Here is a 22,076-nt window from a genome sequence, read left to right as displayed (position 1 = left end):
AGTGAGTGCAGAAAATTTCAGACACGGTAGGAGAGTGAATATTTCTTCAAAGAATTCAAGGGGAAGTGTGTCTGTTTGATCTGCACTGAAACTGTGGCAGTTATGAAAGAGTATAATGTATGACAACGTTTGCATTGCTTGCTACAAGGCACTAAGCCCCTTTCATAAGTCTCACATACAGTTGACAGTCACGGTTTAATGTAAATTTACGTTTTGTAGCGTCACATATGTTGTTAGCTTCTTTTGAATCTTCTGGGCTGAGGTTCTGTGCATCTATTTTGGAAAATGATATGCAAATGCACAACCTTATAACGCTTGTGAAAGTCCGGAAGAAAGAAGAAGACTTCTGATTGGCTGCCGTGCCGAGTATGCAAATTTCAACAGCAGGTAGCCTATGTCTGTGTGCTCAGCGACGGTACACGTGTATTGTTTGCGCGTGAAGGCGAGGGCGTCCGTGGTGAGTTTGTAGAGCGCGCGATCAGGACAAACCATCCATGATTTTGCGGAATTTAACACAAGTAGGTATTATTGAGCTTGAATATTTTGTTGTGTTATAATATGTTTCCATTTCCTCCTCCAAGTATCTGCGAAATAGTATGTAAATGCCATATCTTGCATATTCCTTGAGACAAATTTATTAACTGATCAGGGATATTTTTCACATTTGAAAGACAGTTAATAAATTGGGTTGTAGTGTACTTACTGTGCTATGAGGTTTGTACACACTACATTTAAAGGACAATCGGCACCATTTTTTTTGTTTCCCACTGACGTCAGAAAAACGTTTTATAGCATCTAAAATACCCAAAACAGGCAGGCTGATATTTTTTGTTAAATGAAAAACACCAATAAAAATGACTTCAAAATGAATCCGGAAATGGCCAGTTTCAGAAGGTTCCACCCCCTTGTTCGTGACGTCACGCCAAGACGTCTTGCCTTGCTCGAGAATCAAAACAATGGCTTCAAATTCGGAGAAGATGCTTTCTTGTTACTCATCCAGTTATGAATATGATTCAAATAGTTCTGAAGAGGAAAGCATAAATGTTTGCAATTGATTAAAGGAGTCTTCCCATGTCAATTCGAGCTGTCAATGACAGCAATGTAGTACCCAGAAAATGCAGAAGATGGCGCCCAAGCTCCATTGGAAATGGGCTGATTTGTCAGCTAGTCAATTTGTATCGGCGAATATCAAATAGTTGTCTTGGTGCAACACACAACGATTCGGAAACAAATTCCTTGTGTGTTCTACATACTTGGCAATAAAGATGATTCTGATTCTGATAATACTAGTGGGCCTCAATCGGCAGTACATTTGCACCTAAAAGCTAGCAACCACTCATTTGACGACAATGAGGTTAAAATCTTAGCGAAAGAACATAGATGGTTTGAAAGGGGGTAAAAGAAGCGATTCTCATAAAACAACTAAATCCTTCATTAAACCGGTCTGGTGGGGTGAGGTTCAATTTGGATCGTTCATACAATAGCCTGCTTAAGCAAAACAGGTTAGGCAACATTCATAATGCTGATGAGGTGATACCGGTGGGGGTGGGGCAAATAGGCCAGTCGTTAGTCAGGAATGTAGGAACAATCAGAGGGGCCACAGGGAGTGGTCCTCTGCTCCCCCAACCTGAGAGTAGGGACCTATCATAGCTGTGTCCGGCGCCGCCATGTCTGGACATGAGGGATATATAAATAGGGCCGATACGATCAGTCAGACTTTAGTTCGCTGACGAAGCCTCTTGGATAGGAGGCGAAATGTCCGACACATTCAAAAAAGTACAGGTGACGGCTGAAGAAACCGTCTCATCGATGGACCACTCCTGTACGACTGAGAGCTTATACAGACGTATTAACCAAGCATCATTTTTTCAAACATTCAGTAACTGCAGTGGGCGTGCGACGAGACGCTTACATTGAGGCCTTGCGTGAAGAAGGCCTTGTTGCAGACGGGAGGCAGCGAGATCACCGTGATCATGGAAAGAAGGCGAGGCAGAGGAACCAGTTCGCTGCTTTGGAATATAACATTGATATCTGGCTGCGCCGTGAAGACCTGATGTGAAAGGAGGAAAAAAAAGAGTTTTGCCACAGCAAATTCATCTCACAGTTTTCTATTTTTATTTTCTGCATAACAGAATTTCCCTGTGCATTTTTTACAATCCCCTCGTGTCTTTTCACCTTCTTGAGCAGCCCGACATTGTCCTTCCACGCACTTGTGAGGCGTGGCGTGTACGAGTATTGCGTCTCCTTAAAGTATCGCGTCACGACGTCCGGACTGGCTTTGAGCGTACGCACCAGCAGCTCGGCCAGCAGCTCATCCTCCGTCGCCTGATTCAGGCCCACCAAGAACTGAAGCAGCACAATGTTGCCGGCTCTGCTGAGAAAGACGAGGCTGTTACTGGCGTTGCGCTGTGCGCTCGTTGTCAGCTATAAAAATGGAATACTTGCCTTCCGGCCGTGCCGAAGCTGGTGTCATGGAAGCTGATGCCGTATTTTCGGGAGCAACACAGTTCCAGGAGGAAATTGTGAGCCATTTCCCGCACCACCAATACACCAGCATTCTCTGAGTCTTTCTCCATCTTTTAATGGTGAGTTCAGGAGAATTTAGTCAAACGCCAGCAATGATTTTATTCCAAATCAGACAAAAACTCACATCATCCTCATCCACATTGACGTCCACAATCCCGTTCCATTTATACAGGGATGCGATGTGGGCCAATACTGCGGCTGTGAAAAAACGCACCTTTTGTGTTTTGCTGATGGCCTTGTTTAACAAAACCTGCAATGAGAAAAAGCACGGGAAAATATCATCAAGTATCATAAAATCGAGAGAATGTCAAATATTAGCTTTCTTGCGCCACATGCGCGGATCCACGCACTAATTGACAAGTGTAATTTGGCGGCTTGCTGATGAAGTGCTGCTTTCACAGATGAAAACACCAGGAATATTATCATTGTATTCAGGACTTGTTTTTTGTCAAATTCGGGCCAAGATGGAGACATTCGCCATTGACCCCGCAGTTGAGGAGGGAAAAGCGCTTTTCTACTGCCTTCCATTTAACATGAACTGAAGGTCATGAAGTCAAACCACAGCTAGATAACCATGTTCTGTATGAGAGGGGGTGCACAATTGTGCAACCACAGTATTGCACTGGCATTAATTCGACTTGTTGCCATCCACTAACCCCAAACCATGATTTTTCCTCCACCAAATTTGACTGTTTTCTGGGTGAATCTTGGGTCCATGCGGGTTCCAACAGTTCTTCTGCAGTATTTGCGGCGATTGGGATGCAGTTCAATGTACGAGTCATCAGAAAAATCATGGTTTGGGGTTACATCCAGTATGGGGGTGTCCGAGAGATCTGCAGAGTGGATGGCAACATCAACAGCCTGAAGTATCAAGAAACTCTTGCTCCCCATTACATCCCAAACCGCAAGAGAGGGCAAATTCTGCAGCAGGATGGTGCTCCTTCTCATACGTCAGCCTCCACCTCAAAGCCTCCTGAAAGTAAAGAAGGTCAAGGTGCTCCAAGATAGGCCAGCCCAGTCACCAGACATGAACATTATTGAATATGTCTGGGACCTTGAGACAAATTTATTAACTGATCAGGGATATTTTTCACATTTGAAAGACAGTTAATAAATTGGGTTGTAGTGTACTTACTGTGCTATGAGGTTTGTACACACTACATTTAAAGGACAATCGGCACCATTTTTTTTGTTTCCCACTGACGTCAGAAAAACGTTTTATAGCATCTAAAATACCCAAAACAGGCAGGCTGATATTTTTTGTTAAATGAAAAACACCAATAAAAATGACTTCAAAATGAATCCGGAAATGGCCAGTTTCAGAAGGTTCCACCCCCTTGTTCGTGACGTCACGCCAAGACGTCTTGCCTTGCTCGAGAATCAAAACAATGGCTTCAAATTCGGAGAAGATGCTTTCTTGTTACTCATCCAGTTATGAATATGATTCAAATAGTTCTGAAGAGGAAAGCATAAATGTTTGCAATTGATTAAAGGAGTCTTCCCATGTCAATTCGAGCTGTCAATGACAGCAATGTAGTACCCAGAAAATGCAGAAGATGGCGCCCAAGCTCCATTGGAAATGGGCTGATTTGTCAGCTAGTCAATTTGTATCGGCGAATATCAAATAGTTGTCTTGGTGCAACACACAACGATTCGGAAACAAATTCCTTGTGTGTTCTACATACTTGGCAATAAAGATGATTCTGATTCTGATAATACTAGTGGGCCTCAATCGGCAGTACATTTGGACCTAAAAGCTAGCAACCACTCATTTGACGACAATGAGGTTAAAATCTTAGCGAAAGAACATAGATGGTTTGAAAGGGGGTAAAAGAAGCGATTCTCATAAAACAATTAAATCCTTCATTAAACCGGTCTGGTGGGGTGAGGTTCAATTTGGATCGTTCATACAATAGCCTGCTTAAGCAAAACAGGTTAGGCAACATTCATAATGCTGATGAGGTGATACCGGTGGGGGTGGGGCAAATAGGCCAGTCGTTAGTCAGGAATGTAGGAACAATCAGAGGGGCCACAGGGAGTGGTCCTCTGCTCCCCCAACCTGAGAGTAGGGACCTATCATAGCTGTGTCCGGCGCCGCCATGTCTGGACATGAGGGATATATAAATAGGGCCGATACGATCAGTCAGACTTTAGTTCGCTGACGAAGCCTCTTGGATAGGAGGCGAAATGTCCGACACATTCAAAAAAGTACAGGTGACGGCTGAAGAAACCGTCTCATCGATGGACCACTCCTGTACGACTGAGAGCTTATACAGACGTATTAACCAAGCATCATTTTTTCAAACATTCAGTAACTGCAGTGGGCGTGCGACGAGACGCTTACATTGAGGCCTTGCGTGAAGAAGGCCTTGTTGCAGACGGGAGGCAGCGAGATCACCGTGATCATGGAAAGAAGGCGAGGCAGAGGAACCAGTTCGCTGCTTTGGAATATAACATTGATATCTGGCTGCGCCGTGAAGACCTGATGTGAAAGGAGGAAAAAAAAAAGAGTTTTGCCACAGCAAATTCATCTCACAGTTTTCTATTTTTATTTTCTGCATAACAGAATTTCCCTGTGCATTTTTTACAATCCCCTCGTGTCTTTTCACCTTCTTGAGCAGCCCGACATTGTCCTTCCACGCACTTGTGAGGCGTGGCGAGTACGAGTATTGCGTCTCCTTAAAGTATCGCGTCACGACGTCCGGACTGGCTTTGAGCGTACGCACCAGCAGCTCGGCCAGCAGCTCATCCTCCGTCGCCTGATTCAGGCCCACCAAGAACTGAAGCAGCACAATGTTGCCGGCTCTGCTGAGAAAGACGAGGCTGTTACTGGCGTTGCGCTGTGCGCTCGTTGTCAGCTATAAAAATGGAATACTTGCCTTCCGGCCGTGCCGAAGCTGGTGTCATGGAAGCTGATGCCGTATTTTCGGGAGCAACACAGTTCCAGGAGGAAATTGTGAGCCATTTCCCGCACCACCAATACACCAGCATTCTCTGAGTCATTCTCCATCTTTTAATGGTGAGTTCAGGAGAATTTAGTCAAATGCCAGCAATGATTTTATTCCAAATCAGACAAAAACTCACATCATCCTCATCCACATTGACGTCCACAATCCCGTTCCATTTATACAGGGATGCGATGTGGGCCAATACTGCGGCTGTGAAAAAACGCACCTTTTGTGTTTTGCTGATGGCCTTGTTTAACAAAACCTGCAATGAGAAAAAGCACGGGAAAATATCATCAAGTATCATAAAATCGAGAGAATGTCAAATATTAGCTTTCTTGCGCCACATGCGCGGATCCACGCACTAATTGACAAGTGTAATTTGGCGGCTTGCTGATGAAGTGCTGCTTTCACAGATGAAAACACCAGGAATATTATCATTGTATTCAGGACTTGTTTTTTGTCAAATTCGGGCCAAGATGGAGACATTCGCCATTGACCCCGCAGTTGAGGAGGGAAAAGCGCTTTTCTACTGCCTTCCATTTAACATGAACTGAAGGTCATGAAGTCAAACCACAGCTAGATAACCATGTTCTGTATGAGAGGGGGTGCACAATTGTGCAACCACAGTATTGCACTGGCATTAATTCGACTTGTTGCCATCCACTAACCCCAAACCATGATTTTTCCTCCACCAAATTTGACTGTTTTCTGGGTGAATCTTGGGTCCATGCGGGTTCCAACAGTTCTTCTGCAGTATTTGCGGCGATTGGGATGCAGTTCAATGTACGAGTCATCAGAAAAATCATGGTTTGGGGTTACATCCAGTATGGGGGTGTCCGAGAGATCTGCAGAGTGGATGGCAACATCAACAGCCTGAAGTATCAAGAAACTCTTGCTCCCCATTACATCCCAAACCGCAAGAGAGGGCAAATTCTGCAGCAGGATGGTGCTCCTTCTCATACGTCAGCCTCCACCTCAAAGCCTCCTGAAAGTAAAGAAGGTCAAGGTGCTCCAAGATAGGCCAGCCCAGTCACCAGACATGAACATTATTGAATATGTCTGGGAAAAGATGAAGAAGGAGGCTTGGAAGATGAAACCGAAGAATCTTGATGAACTCTGGGAGTCCTGCAAGACTGCTTTCTTTGCCATTCCAGATGACTTCATCAATAAGTTAATTGAGTCATTGCCGAGACGTATGGATGTAGTCCTCCAAGCTCGCGGTAGCCATACACGATATTAATTCTTTTTCTAAGGCAGGGGTGTCCAAAGTCGGTCCTTGACGGCCGCCGTCCTGCCTGTTTTCCAGCTCTCCCAGGAGCAACGCACCTGATTCAAATCATCAGGACCATTTTGATGCTGTTTCAGAGCTGGCTGATGAGCTGATCATTTGAATCAGGTGTGTTGCTCCTGGGAGAGCTGGAAAACAGGCAGGACAGCAGCCCTCGAGGACCGACTTTGGACACACCTGTTCTAAGGCATCATGACTTTATGTTCTGACGTCTTTACATACAACACTAGGTCATTTTTCATTCAGAAATTACATGTATTGTCTGTTGTCAATTGTATGTCTTTTTTAGCCACATTATAAGTGCCTTGCACGCTGGGTCCGAGAGAACATTAATTTCATCTGTGCTGTATGTCATGCATATTAGCATATTTGACAATAACGCTGACTTTGACTTTATTGTAGCATATTTGTGTATTCAAAATGAAATATATGTATAATTTCTACATTACAGTATTTTTGTATGCGACAAGACTTTTGTCCAAGCAAAATACTCAATGAATGATACAAAACTTTATTTTTGTATAATTAGCATAATCTAGAGGGTTTTGCCTTTCATATAAACCATTTCTGATTCCAATAGATCAACTACAAGTCAAGTTCTTATTTGTTGTTCCTACTGCCTCTCCCGGCCGTTCTCCACCTGCTGTCAATTCTCTAATCACGGACACGGGGCATTTATACGGTTCGCGATCACCTCGCCAATGCCGGATGATTGACTCAACTCGCCACCGTGCCTGGACTCTTCCTTCGATGCGCGAGTGTATCCGGTCCGAGGTATTTTCCCTGCGTCCCGTAAATTTATGTCATCTTCCGGGATTGCGTCATTTTGCAGACTCGTGTGCAATTTGCTTTTTGGCGTAGTAAGCGGGTAACAAATCGCTACGAGCCACGTTGACGAGACACGTTGCCAAACGAACGTTCCTTTGGCAATTTGCGAGAGGATTTAACAAACATTATGTGTCATAATTTTTCGCGTCTTCCAACGTTCGTTCGCCAATTTGCATACTCTGCACCGGCGGCCAATCAGAAGCCTGCTTCGGACTACACCCTGACTCAAAAGTGTACTTCAGAGTTTTGAAACCCACTGAGAAAGTGGAGTCCTCATAGTGTTAGGCAGGCAACACAACGCAAACATTGCACGCCCGCACGCGACAACAGTTGGTCACGGAGAGCGATACACCCGTGCGCTGCTCAGCTCCCCACCCTCGCGTACGCACTCACGCGTCGTATTGGCATTCAAACACCGATTGATGTTCGAACGCCGAAGCAAGAATATCTCGAATATTTTGTTCGAACACCGATTTGTTCGAACTGTGAGACGTTCGAGAACCGAGGTACCACTGTGTGTGTGTTGTGTGTATATATAATATATATATATATATATATATATATATATATATATATATATATATATATATATATATATATATATATATATATAGTATCTCGAATATTTTATATCGAACACCGACGCACGGAGAAAATTACATGCAAACAGGGTCGGATATATTGATAGTCCCGGTTATATCGATATTTTTTCGGACTCCCTTGAATATCGATATAACGAGACTTTACTATATATATATATATATATATATATATATATATATATATATATATATATATATATATATATATATATATATATATATATATATATATATATGGGGGGGGGTATGGGTTACAGGTCACATTAATGAGCGTATTGAAATGATTTATCTTTGTTACATTGTTCTCAGCTCACAAAAATCTTCCACTTGAACAGCTGTGTGGTGACTTTTCATCTATACCGGACGTAGTGAAACAAAGACCAACATTGACTTACTCTGGTCTTCAGTGTGGACAAGATCAGGTTGACGATGGACAGCCTGTCCTCCTTCAGCCCCGTGCTCAGAATTTCGGGGAGAAGCTCTGTCGCAACACAATTAACATGTTCAAAACAGGCAAAAAAGAAAAAAAGTTGCTCACTGATTATCACTCCCGGCTTACCTTTGACTTCGAGTACCTGTCCGATTATTGCGCTGTCCCCCGAGACCAAAAAGGAGAGGGCAAATTGAATGAAGGCCATGCGGATGTCGGGTCCTCCCTGGAAAAAAAAGTAAATGAGTGCACTCCCGTGAGGTCGAATTAATTTTGTTGTTACATTAAACCAGGATTTTTTTCCATACAGAAACATTTAATGGATTTGTGAAAACTGAATACATGTTCAGAGATGCGTCTGGTTGTTAAAACACTCACCACCTGGAAATAAACATTCAACTGCTTAGCTCTCCATATTAAACCCAAATGTTTTCAGTCTATGGCAAAATAAAGGAATTGATCATGCCGTTCCAATACTTTTTGAGGAGAGCATATGTCACCTTTTTATCTTTTCTCCTGGCCAGCCCGGCGATGGACTTATTCAAGCAGATGTGAGTGAGGATCTCTCTGGCAGCTTCGGGACCTTGTGATATGGAAGCCGACAGGAAGCTCAGGCTCTGACGAACTAATCTGTGGGGAACAAATGTATCGCTATAACAGCTGGTGTCTCTGGAAACATGTCCGTGAGCAAGTTGTTTTTCATTTTGGACAACTGGGAGGCACTTTACATGATTACCATCACCATCCCTGAGTTTCCTGACCTGGGAAACCAGGCTGGGTGAAGATATGGAGGCTTGCCAACAAAAGCTAGTGTTACTTTCCACTGTGCTTCCAGCAATCATGGTACGTTTTCAGGCCAAACTAATCCCTGGTATATTTTGATAAATCACATCCATTTCTGAAGACACCAGCCAATATTTTCAATGTACGCTTCATGGTTCAGCTTGAGAATAAAGCGATATCCACATTAATGCAGTTTGTGTTGAAGCAACAGACCTGTGATTTTCTGAATGAAAGCAGCATTGAATTAGCTTCATGTGACTGGAAACGGTCTTTTTCACGATGGCGTTGCCCACCATGCTGAAGTGGGACAGGTCACTGGCAGTTCTCAGTAGAATCACCTCCAGACTCTCAAATACCAGCACCAACTGCATAGCGAAAATCCCATTATTAAACATTAATTTTGGAAATAGTGAAGTATGACATTAAGACCAAATCACCTCTCTCTCGGTTTGTTTCTCTCCTTCCAGCAATTTAAAGATTTCTGCACACTCCATGGAGATTTTAATGTAACCTTCAACCACATCATACAAGTCGGGCGATGGAAGTTTCTTGGCAGTTGATATGAAAGTCTGAAGTCCTGGAGGAGACCAAAATATACATTTATATTTTTAGGATTAATGACACATTGACACTTCTTTTTTGGGGGTAAAAGACTTACCCTTCATAGCCGCGGTGGGGTCCCTGAACATGCTTTTAAAAAGAGTCCCGTTAAACTCTGTCCATTTCGCATTCTTGGACGGCGTGTTGGGCTCCACCACGTACTCATTCGGACGCTTTTTACCCATTTGTATACGTCGACACTACTGAATAACGACAAAATAAACCCAGATTCACGTGGCATCAAGAGAGAGTATTTATGCACGTTGCGGCGTAAACAGACAAACCGTGCGACGGAGTTGTTACTCGGTAAGAAACATTGACCGATTGCAAAGTAGTTCCGCTGGTGGCAGCCACACCGTCAAGGAAAACTTGTTTCGTTGAGAGAAAAAAATGAAAAAGTGAGCTTCGAAACAAAAACACACATAAAGTTAGATACGTACATGTAAAAAAATGTTGTCATTTTAATTGCATTCATTTAATTGCATTTAAACTTGGCATAATAAACGAACATTATATATATATATATATTATATATATATATATATATATATATATATATATATATATATATATATATATATATATATATATATATATATATATATATATATATATATATATATATATATATATATATATATATATTTTTTTACAGTGTAAAGTGTGCTTGAGAGCTTTGAAAGGCGCTTATAATGTAATTTATTTTGGCGGGCACTAGGACCAGGCATCTCACCCAGCAGGGCGGGTGCATGTTACATATATTTCACTGCTTTTGCTGTTTTGAGTTGGCCTGGGATTGGCTGGCATTGCAACCAATTCAGGGTGTCCCCTGCCTCGTGCCCGAAGACAGCTGGTATATGCTCCAGCACCACCCCGCGACCCTGATGAGGAATAAGCGGTACGGAAAATGCATGGATGGAGTTGGATCCACTTAGCGTTGGAATAAAGACGTACTCCAGTCGATCGTGTGTTCTCCTTCCTAAACTGCTACAGTATTATTATTATTATTATTATTATTATTATTATTATTATTATTATTATTATTATTATTATTATTATTATTAAAACACAGGTTAATTAAAAATCAAATAGCTTGCCAAGCTGCCATTCGTCCTTGCAACCACTGAGTGTCACGTTTGCTCACTGTATCACGTTTGGAATTGAAATACCACAGTGAATATTGCCTTCTCGCTCAACTGGCATCCAGCAGCTTTCCTGACCACATAGGAAAACATACCTCAAATTGAATCCAGTCAGACTCATAAAATTGCTGTTAATACTGTATAATCACTTGAATAATGTAGCTCCGCACCCATTTTTTTGCACAGTATTTTCAAAGTATGAAACCACTTCCACACTGAGGCTTTGTATCTGCTATTAGCTATGGTTTGGGTTGTTTCTCTCGATTCCAGTGAGCGACTTAGAGCCCGCAGCTGTGCATGCTATAAAAACACATCTGTCGGCGGCATGCAAACCAACTAACTATTTTTACTGCCTGTTCCGGGGCGAAAGCCAGAAGGGCGCAAACATATTCATACTACACATTTCATTAAGGTTAAACCAAATGCATGTCAAATGTAGATACAATCCGTTGGCAAAGCATGACAACAAATAGGGAGTTGCTTCAAGGGCACACCAGGCTGAAATGTGCAAGTATTTGTAGAAGATTACAATGTTATTCATCACAATCTTGTTTATGTCAAAGTCATTGACATTTGCGAACAGAACTCCCAAATTCCCCGACGTGCACAAAGGTACAGATTTTCCACTCTATTTTATGACGGCGCTCAATCTCTGGTGGGAAGCTACCTCAGGTAGAAATATGACATTGGGCTACAAATGCAGATTTTTTTAAGAATGAAACTCAATGAAACCAAAGATGGAACTTTTCTGGTCGTAAATATAAAAGAACCATGGAGGTCGGGCTATCGTGCTGTGAGGCTGCTTTTATTCAAATGAAAACAGATCCTTAGTCACAGCAATGGGAATTATTAACAGTTCCTATTATTAGTCACGATGAGTACAACAAATGCAGGCTTCTGCCACAAAGAAAAAAGAATGGAGGGAAAAGCAACTTGAACATCTGAAGTTTATTAGGGGATTAATCGGGATCACTTCAATTGGTGGCAACCGCGAGGTGACTCCCCTTTGACAATGTGCCGGTTGATTTTGAACCAAGTAAATAGAGCAGGGGTGTCAAACTCATTTCGCATCGCGGGCCACATACGGGCTAGGGAGATGTCAAGTGGGCCGGACCATTAAAATTATACCATACTCTGCTAAAAATAGCAAAAATATCATGTATTTCCTTTGTTTTGGTGTAAAGAAGCACAAGAACATTAGGAAAATATTGACATTTAATGAACTATCCTTTTACAAAACATTTCATGAAACACCTCATATTTCCATAGACAAATGTGCAATTTACTTTTATCATTCAGAAATATGCATTGCAACTGATCCCACTGATTGTACAAAGGCACAAAACTTTAAGTGGTACTGAAAATATAGTAATGCACTTTAAGATTAAATGAGACTTTTAAAGAAAGGGAATTTTTAAACCACTTACACATACGCATATAAAATCTAAATGTAATCCCTGCGTCCACCTTACAAACTAAGGAGAGTGATTTTAAATGTGTAATGAAGAAAGTGTTCACCTGTCCTGTAAATCTGTAAACTTCGTACATGAAACATACATACACATACAATACATACTGAAAATTTATGCAGTTGTATGAACAGTAGAATTCCATCACAGAACTTTTGTTTTGAAGCTGCTGACTAACATTAAAGTGTGGTATGGCAGGCTGTGGGTAATGTTGCTGTCGCTGAGAATTTTGTCAAACTGACGATGGTTCAGACCTCTGGACCGGATGAAATTTACAGTGTGAACAACCACCTCCATGACGTGGTCCATTTTCAGCGACTTGCGACACAATGCCTCCTGGTGCAAAATACAGTGAAATGTCCAGAGACGATCTCCTCCATTAAAAGCTTGTACTTTGTCTTTGAACTTTGTCGCGACACCTGCTTTCTTTCCGACCATGGATGACGCGCCGTCTGTAGCCAGGCTGACAGCGCGGGACCGGTCCACTCCAACTCTGTCCAATACAGCAACGACAGAGCCGAAAATGTCCTCGGCTGTTGTGGTGTCCATCATTGGCACCAACTCAAGAAACTCTTCAGTAACAGTCAATGTCTCATCAACTCGTCGAATAAATATGGCCAGTTGGGCCACAACTGTGATGTCAGTGCTCTCGTCAATTGCCACGGAAAATGCAATAAATCCTCTCTGCTATAGTATTCCTCGTCAGGCTAATATTGGCAAAAGCTTGTCGCTTCTCGGAACATACAAGTTCAGCCGCCTTCATCATGCATCGTTTAACAAAGTCACCGTCGAAATACAGCTTCGATGCTAATGCTATTTCGCTAGCAATTAGGTAGCTGGCTTTTACCGCTGCTTCATTGACTTCTCGGCTCCGGATGAAAGTTGACTGCTGTTTCCTCAGACCCGCCAGCAATTCGTTAATCTTTTCTCTTCTCAGTTGTCCTTGTAACCCGTCATATTTTTCGCTGTGATGAATCTCGTAGTGGCGTCAAATATTATATTCCTTCAATACCGAAACTTGTTGCAAACACACCAAGCACAAAGGTTTTGCGTGCATCTCTGTATATAAATAGGACATGGTCCATTTTTCTTTGAAAATTCTACACTCCTTATCTACTTTTCTCCGTTTGGATAACAACATTTTGGCTAATGAGGGTGTAGCGGAGACGCAGAGACCAAGGTATTAACAATGTCGTAACAAGCAGCAGATGGCGCATTGACATTGAGTCTGTCTCAGTGATGCAGCGTGTCTTCTACTCTGATGGAGTGTGCCCCTTAGAGGATAAGCCATGAATTGCAGCGAATTAAAAATATCAATTCCATGTCTTTTATGCATTTTTCCACTTTCAAATTATCCTGCGGGCCTGATTGAACCTCCTTGGGGGCCGGTTCCGGCCCGCAGGCCGTATGTTTGACACCCCTGAAATAGAGGGTGTGCACACTTTTTCACACCCTACTTCACATGGGGAAAAGTGGTATACCCAAAGCTGGCATTTGAACAGGGGTGTTAGACTTTTTTGGTCAGTCTTCTATCCCTCAAACCTGATTTTGAACAGGCATGTGTAGACTTTTTATATGAATTTTATGTACTGGGCCGAATCGACCAATAAATGAATTGGTCATGGTTCCTTCGTGAAATTTTCCAAGATGAAATTTAGGACAGGGCCGTATGGCATCATCACTTATCTTCTCCCGATGCACTCATACCTGTCAACCTGTACGTTTTTGCCATACATTATGGGTACCATCCGGTATGCACCGACTATCACGAAACGGCAAATCAATCAAGTCAAACGACTTCACCGTGGTATCGTTTCGTGGCAAACGAAGCGAGAGGTTTGATGCTACTGTGCGCATGCGTCTGCCGCCTGGGGATTTCCCAGTGCATCATACCGATCACACGTGAACAAAGCAAAAGTTAGGACGATACGAGGGATTGATACAAGCTTCGAAGAAAGGTGTGGAATATTCGTATTGTATTGCTTGCAAAAAAGACGTAAAAGTAGCTGCCTCCGGTTTCTATGATTTAAAGACGCATTTTGAAAAAAGAGCCACGCCAAAAACGTAGAAGTCTGGAAAACATATTGATCATACAATAGCATACAATAGACACTGTAGAAATTAAGCAACACTTGCAATTTCATCATTTATTAAGAATATGTACAGAATGATATAACAAAACACATGTATAATATAACATGTTAAACTACATAAATAAACACGTTTTAAAAAAAATGGTGTACGATTATTTTGTATTTTGGTGGACGATTATTTTTTATTTTGTAAATACGACAGTTTGTAAGGGCAAGGAGCCGTGGAGGTTAACAGGTATGCGGCTTCACGCAGCCACTTTCCGCAGCATAAGTGCTGTGTTTATTTTTAACGCTGCAGACCTCCTCTTTTCGAAATACATTTCTAACATAATGGCGGGTGTTCAAAGACCGTCCAGTGAAAGAAGAAAAAAAATGACTGCATGATACAAAGCATGCAACAACCTTCAGAATTTCCTTCCCATGTGCATATGGTGCTCTGTCTAGCTCGGAGTTGGCAAGGCACCTTCCAAGAGCCTGCACGACACTTCCAAGATGTTCCCCTTCTTCATTTTTTTTCTTCTGCAACTGAAGCCACTTTTGGCCCCCCGCAAGTTCCCTCCGTCGGGCCCTAGCCGAGCCCCCCAGGCCCTCGCCGCACGGGATCAATACTCTCGCCGCCAGACGGCCGTGCCCTATCTTGAACATCTGGGAGTGGTTGGCTGAAGCTGTGGGGACACGGCCACGCCCCCGAGTGGCGGGAGCCGGCACATCTCACGTAAGGTGCAGATGTTTCGAAAATCAGAATCAGAATCAGAATCAGAATCAGAATCAGAATCATCTTTATTGCCAAGTATGTAGAACACACAAGGAATTTGTTTCCGGTAGAACACGCTGCACTAGTATCGTTGTCAAAAAAAAAAACTGCTAAGTGGCACTCCGATTGGGTTTCAAATATGGTGCCTCGGGTGCGCCACGGGGCTTGCGGCTTGTCGCTATTTTGAGTTGATTGAAAACAGTGCCAAACACTTTGAGAAACTAGGGAAAAAATGTTTTTTTTCATCAGAGCAGAACATCCATTTTACAAGCCGTGCCAAGAAGAGGAAACTGTTAATAGCTTTCCCACAATGAAGAAGTAGTCATCCAATTTGACGTCTTTAGTGCAGCACACCCCCACAAACCTTTGAAAAACACTTTTTACTGGTAGACAAATTCACCTGGCATTCAATGTAGATCCTATTGTAATCTTAAAGGACAATCGACGTCACTTTTTTGTTTCTTAACTGACATCCGAAAAAACTGTTTTATAGCATCTAAAATACCCAAAACACGCAGTATGATATTTTTAGTCAAATCCAAAACACCAATAAAAATGACTTAAAGCAGTGGTGTCAAACATACGGCCCGCGGGCCGGAACCGGTCCCCAAGGAGGTTCGATCAGGCCCGCAGGATAATTTGAAAGTGGAAAATGCATAAAAAACATGGAATTAGTATTTTTAATTTGCTGCAATTCATGGATTATCCGCTAAGGGGTGCACTCTTTCCATCAGAGTAGAAGACACGCCGCATCACTGAGACAGACTGAAAACAGCAGACGGTGTCAATGCGCCATCTGCTGATTGTTACGACGTTGTTAATACCTTGGTCTCTACCTCTTTGCTACACTCTCATTAGCCAAAATGTCGTTATCCAAACGGAGAAAAGTAGATACGGAGTGTAGAATTGTCAAAGAAGAATGGACCACGTCCTATTTATTTACAGAGATGCACGGAAAACCTTTGTGCTTGGTGTATTTGCAACAAGTTTCGGTATTGAAGGAATATAATATTTGACGCCACTACGAGACTCAAAGCGAGACTCCGACGGTGACTTTGTTAAACGATGCATGATGAAGGCGGCTGAACTTGTATGTTACGAGAAGCGACAAGCTCTTGCCAATATGACGAGGAATACTATAGCAGAGAGGATTTATTGCATTTTCCGTGGGAATTGACGAGAGCACTGACATCACAGACGTGGCCCAACTGGCCATATTTTTTGAAGAGTTGATGAGACATTGACTGTTACTGAAGAGTTTCTTGAGTTGGTGCCAATGATGGACACCACAACAGCCGAGGACATTTTCGGCTCTGTCGTTGCTGTATTGGACAGAGTTGGAGTGGACTGGTCCCGCGCTGTCAGCGTGGCTACAGACGGCGCGTCATCCATGGTCGGAAAGAAAGCAGGTGTCGCGATAAAGTTCAAAGACAAAGTACAAGCCCTTAATGGAGGGGATCGTTTCTGGACGTTTCACTGTATTTTGCACCAGGAGGCATTGTGTTGCAAGTCGTTGAAAATGGACAACGTCATGGGGGTGGTTGTTTGCACTGTAAATTTTATCCGGTCCAGAGGTCTGAACCATCGTCAGTTTGACAAACTTCTCAGCGACAGCAACATTACCCACAGCCTGCTATACCACACTTTAATGTTAGTCAGCAGCTTCAAAACAAAAGTTCTGTGATGGAATTCTACTCTTCATACAACTCCATAAATTTTCAGTATGTATTGTATGTGTATGTATGTTTCATGTACGTCTATGTAAGCTCTCAGTCGTACAGGAGTGGTCCATCGATGAGAAGGTTTCTTCAGCCGTCATCTGTACAAAAGTGAAGGTTTCGGACGTTTCGCCTCCTATCCAAGAGGCTTCGTCAGTGACGGCTGAAGAAACCTTCTCATCTATGTTTCATGTATGAAGTTTACAGATTTACAGGACAGGTGAACACTTTCTTCATTACACATTTAAAATCACTCTCCTTAGTTTGTAAGGTGTATGCAGGGATTACATTTAGATTTTATATGCGTATGTGTAAGTGGTTTAAAAATTCCCATTCTTTAAAAGTCTCATTTAATCTTAAAGTGCATTACTATATTTTTCAAAGTCAAAGTCAGCTTTATTGTCAAATATGCTAATATGCATGACATACAGCACAGATGAAATTCCTGTCCTCTCGGTGTCACGGTTTTGCGAGGTGGTGATGACGGGTTCGGATCCCAAAAAGCAGGCAGGAGGGAGCAGGAAGTTGTTTGACAAATTGTATTAAAATAAAGGTCAGCAGTAACAAAATGTAAAACATCAAAATGATCTGAATGGAAAAAATACAAAGTAGCAAAAGAAAACCAAGTGTAAAAGTCCGCCAAGGTTAAACAAACACGTACACAATGCATGCAGCAAACAAACAATGAATCGGCACCGGATGATCGTGCCCGGTGTCCTTTTAAGTGTCATTGATTATAATGACCAGCACCTGCGAGGCTGCCGGCAGGGCTGACGTCGCTACCCGCTGGTCGCCAATCTGATCTGGACGACCAGCACCTGTGCAGGTGCAGGCGGGGCCGACGGCGCCCCCCGTTGGTCGCCAACCAGATCATGACAGTACCCCCCCCTTCAAGGGGCTGCTTCCAGAAGTCCCAACAGTCTCCCAAAAGGTCCACTCGCCAGGGAACGGTCGGTGGAGAGGGCAACCGCTGCCTCTCCAGCACACGACGGGCGGCGGCCTGATGGGAACGGGACTCGGCCTGGGGTGGACGAAGACGCGGCACGGATCGTCGTGGGCGTGAGTGCGATCCCTCTCGCACGTTCACGCGACGGCGCATGGCTCTGCGTGGACGTCGAACTGCCAGGCGCAAAATGGCACCCCGTACGGCCGTATGGGACCAGGTCTCGGCCGGACGCCGACGTGGGCGTAAACTGCCCGGCTCCGGGGGAACGAGACCAGTCCAGAGCCGCTCCGGGATCCAGCGGTGAGTGGGGTCTCGGACTGACGTTGACGCGGACGTTGCACGGCTCGTCGCGGATGAGACTCAATTCGTCATGCACGACGACAGCGTGGCTGGACGTGGGCGTGCAATGCCAGTCACCCAGTGTCACCCTGGACGGCCACCTGGAAGGAGGTCTCGGCCGGACGTTTACGTGGACGTTGCGGCTCGTCGAGTGACGCAATTCAAACTCGACGAGGCTTGCGCTAACGTGGACGTAGCATTGCCTGGCACAGGGTGGAAATGAGACGGGTCCGATGTACCTGCGGGATCCGATGGTTGGCCGATTCATTCTGTCACGGTTTTGCGAGGTGGTGATGACGGGTTCGGATCCCAAAAAGCAGGCAGGAGGGAGCAGGAAGTTGTTTGACAAATTGTATTAAAATAAAGGTCAGCAGTAACAAAATGTAAAACATCAAAATGATCTGAATGGAAAAAATACAAAGTAGCAAAAGAAAACCAAGTGTAAAAGTCCGCCAAGGTTAAACAAACACGTACACAATGCATGCAGCAAACAAGCAGCAAACAAACAATGAATCGGCACCGGATGATCGTGCCCGGTGTCCTTTTAAGTGTCATTGATTATAATGACCAGCACCTGCGAGGCTGCCGGCAGGGCTGACGTCGCTACCCGCTGGTCGCCAATCTGATCTGGACGACCAGCACCTGTGCAGGTGCAGGCGGGGCCGACAGCGCCCCCCGTTGGTCGCCAACCAGATCATGACACTCGGACCCAGCATGCAAGGCACTTATAATTACTGTAACAAACATAAACATGAAAACGCCAATTTGCCGGGAGAGGGGAGCCGCTGCGTGTTCACGCGCCGCCATCTTGGGAAAAAAAAATTGGAAAAATAACAAATATGACAACACAAAGACACAGAGTCATTCATTCTTCAGGACTTGCTGTACCCTCTTTGTGATGACATGAAGCAGTTCTAGTTGAAAGAGGAGAAGCTCTTGTAAGGAATTAATCAGCTCGTTTCCACAGGTTGATTAATTCCTTACATGGAGCTTTGTCGCCCTCTTCTGCCTCTTCTTTGGTGCTACACGAAGTTTTCAGACCAGCCAAGTGCAGCCAAATGCATTGATGTGATGGAAGGACTGCTACAATGTGTAGTTTTTTGGTCAGGAGCGTTCCTTCAGTGACGTAACGTACAGACTCGTCCCCAACTCAAAAACAAGACTTCCGGAATATTCAGCACAAGTCTTAAAACGTAAAATATAGCTATATGCGGTGGAATCTTTGTAAAATACACTCAGTAGAAATCATTTTAAGCCATTTTACAAATTATGGACACAACTTGTCCGGAGACGTCGGTTGTCCTTTAAGTGGTCCTTAGAAGGTTCTTGGGGAAGCTTCATGCACTTTAAAGCAATTTTTTTTTATTCCAATCATACATGGAAATATAACTGGAAATAATCGAGGAAAAGGATTCTTCTGTCGTCATCATGACTTCGACAAACTCCTCACACACCAAAGCTGCGTTCCCAGCTGGTGTTCATCAACTGCCCCCGGAGTCTTACAGAACAGAAAGGTGTCTGTTTCAGCAAAGTAGGCACAAAGCACTGTTCAATTGGACTCAATGTCCTCCGCCTGACTCCTCTTTGAAGGTGTCAGGCGTTTTGCTCTTCATCAAAAGAGTTTCATCAGTGACCTAAAGGAGTCCAAGATGGCGCCCGAGTAGGCAGCCGTCAGTAAGTGCTCTAATAAGCCTTGCTTTTTTTATTGTTTTTGTCTTGTTTTGTGTTTTCTTTTGTCATTTTGTGTTGTTGTGCGTTGTGAGCAATGGATATCGATTGTTTTTCAGCTTTTTTGACCATGACATTCATCAAGGAGGAGACTGTGCTGAGCGGTTGCGCCTTTTCGGCAGCATGAATATGCCAGTACTGTTTTTGAATGGGGGGAATGTCGGTGCCATTTGACTGTCATGGCTGGACAGCTCTGGGGCCATTGTGCTTTTTTTGCTGCTGTCATGGGCAGCATCTTCAAAGCCCCGCTTTGTTCAGTGGAAAGGTCGGTGCTGTTTGACGGTCTGCGGCTGGATGGATGCATGGCTTGAGGAGCTCGCGATAAGAAGAAAGGAGCGTCAAAGCGCAGAGCGCCGATGTGTATGTGTAACTGTTGCGGCTTGGAATTGAAGCGGATTTATGTGGAACAGGAGATGTGAGACAATCTCTTTTCATCAACGGATGCTACAGCTGTGTTTGCTTTCAACATTTAGCTTGTAGTCGACGTGCATGTTCCACCATGATGTCCCTGAACCACTGGTGGAAAGACGCTTTGAACCTCTCCTCTTTCATCTAGAACCACCACCAGAAAGTGCTTAAGAATGAATGACTCTCTGTGTCTTTGTGAGGGGCTGCCTTTCCAGCAGCTCTTGTATTTTGTTTTTCTACTTTCATTGCTTTTATCACCTTGCTGCTGTGAAATGTAATTTTTTTCCACTGCGAGACTAATAAAGGCAAATTCAATCCAAAGTTTCGGCAAAAGCTGGTAACCCTGGCCCTATATCCCTTATGGACAGAGGTGGCCATGCCAGACCTATGCTCTGATGGGTCCCTATGCCGGACCCTTGCTTTGATAGGTCCCTGCTCTAGGGTTGGGGGAGCAGTGGACCACTCCCTGAAGCCAATCTGATTACTTCTATTGTTCTATGCCTGGCTCTGATTTCACCTCATTAGCCAATCTGATTACCTCAAATGTCATATCCCCAGCTCTCCTTTACCTCATTAGCATGACTAAACCTAGTCTGGGGCAAGCACAGTCTAAATTAAACTTTAAACCACCGTGGCGATGTAGTGAAGGGTTTTGCTGTTTTACAAAGGTTGCTTCTTTTACCATTCTTTCAAACTATCTATTTTATTTAGCTAAGATTTTAATCTCACCGTCGCAAGCATCCGCTCATTTGACGACAGTACCTGCACAACTTTAGTTCACTGACAAAGCTCTTCGGATGAGGAGCAAAACATCCGACACCTTCAAAGAAGTACAGATGACGGCTGAAGAAACCTTTTCCTCAATGGACCACTGGAAATAATGAAAAACACTTTGAGCGACAAAAATGTCATCTTTTTTTCCAAAATCAGTATGTGAGTATACTTAGAGTGAATACTCATACTTCTATGGGTCCGGAAAGTATGGCGGGCTCGTCCGGAGTGAGGTCAACCCATGCAAAAAGGTGATGTCAATTCCAGAGAGGAGATACTGTGCAGAGGGGCTTCATTTCCCGGCAGCCTCCCTGCGGCGACGAGAGAACCACCAAAAACGGCACTCTGTTATTCCTTCCCTCTTTCTGCGCGACCATGAAAACAACGTCTCTAGGATTTCAGAAGCATCGTTCGGTGGCGCGGCCTTGCTGTGACCCCTTTCCCCTCTCCTTCGCTTTCCTCCTTCTTATGAATGAGATGGTCTTGCTAGATGAATCAAAGCCGGGGCCCTTCTGTTTTTGTTGGCCTCCTCCGATTCTGCCGGAGGAGTCGAGGGAGGTCTCGCAGGAAGTTATGGGATGTGATGATGCCTTCAACTGATTGTGTTGATCAACTCAAGTGAGACAATTGCTCTCTTTAAGAATAATTCCAAATGTGAGTTTTAGCCCCATCTGAAAAGGATTTGTTTCAAATTATGTTTTTA

The 22,076-nt window shown here is 43.7% G+C and overlaps 1 protein-coding gene across 1 annotated transcript in view; it reads right to left on the bottom strand.

Annotated features, from left to right (window-relative positions):
• Nucleotides 1-10,288, bottom strand: part of urb1 (URB1 ribosome biogenesis homolog) — a 37,668-nt gene extending 27,380 nt beyond the window's left edge. Inside the window, exons 1-10 of the mRNA XM_089013721.1 lie at nt 10,064-10,288; nt 9,843-9,982; nt 9,619-9,770; nt 9,123-9,252; nt 8,752-8,848; nt 8,588-8,673; nt 5,611-5,736; nt 5,406-5,536; nt 5,136-5,331; nt 4,871-5,008 (exon numbers count right to left, since the gene is read on the bottom strand). Coding sequence (XP_088869847.1) covers nt 4,871-5,008; nt 5,136-5,331; nt 5,406-5,536; nt 5,611-5,736; nt 8,588-8,673; nt 8,752-8,848; nt 9,123-9,252; nt 9,619-9,770; nt 9,843-9,982; nt 10,064-10,190 — 1,323 coding nt within the window. The 5' untranslated portion in view covers nt 10,191-10,288. The remainder of the gene's footprint in view (nt 1-4,870; nt 5,009-5,135; nt 5,332-5,405; nt 5,537-5,610; nt 5,737-8,587; nt 8,674-8,751; nt 8,849-9,122; nt 9,253-9,618; nt 9,771-9,842; nt 9,983-10,063) is intronic.
• Nucleotides 10,289-22,076: the final 11,788 nt, after the last annotated feature.

This window comes from Hippocampus bargibanti, linkage group LG14, assembly GCF_051943395.1.
Source record: "Hippocampus bargibanti isolate YZ-2025 linkage group LG14, ASM5194339v1, whole genome shotgun sequence".
Lineage (NCBI taxonomy): Eukaryota > Metazoa > Chordata > Actinopteri > Syngnathiformes > Syngnathidae > Hippocampus > Hippocampus bargibanti.
This window is presented reverse-complemented; position numbering and strand designations above follow the sequence as displayed.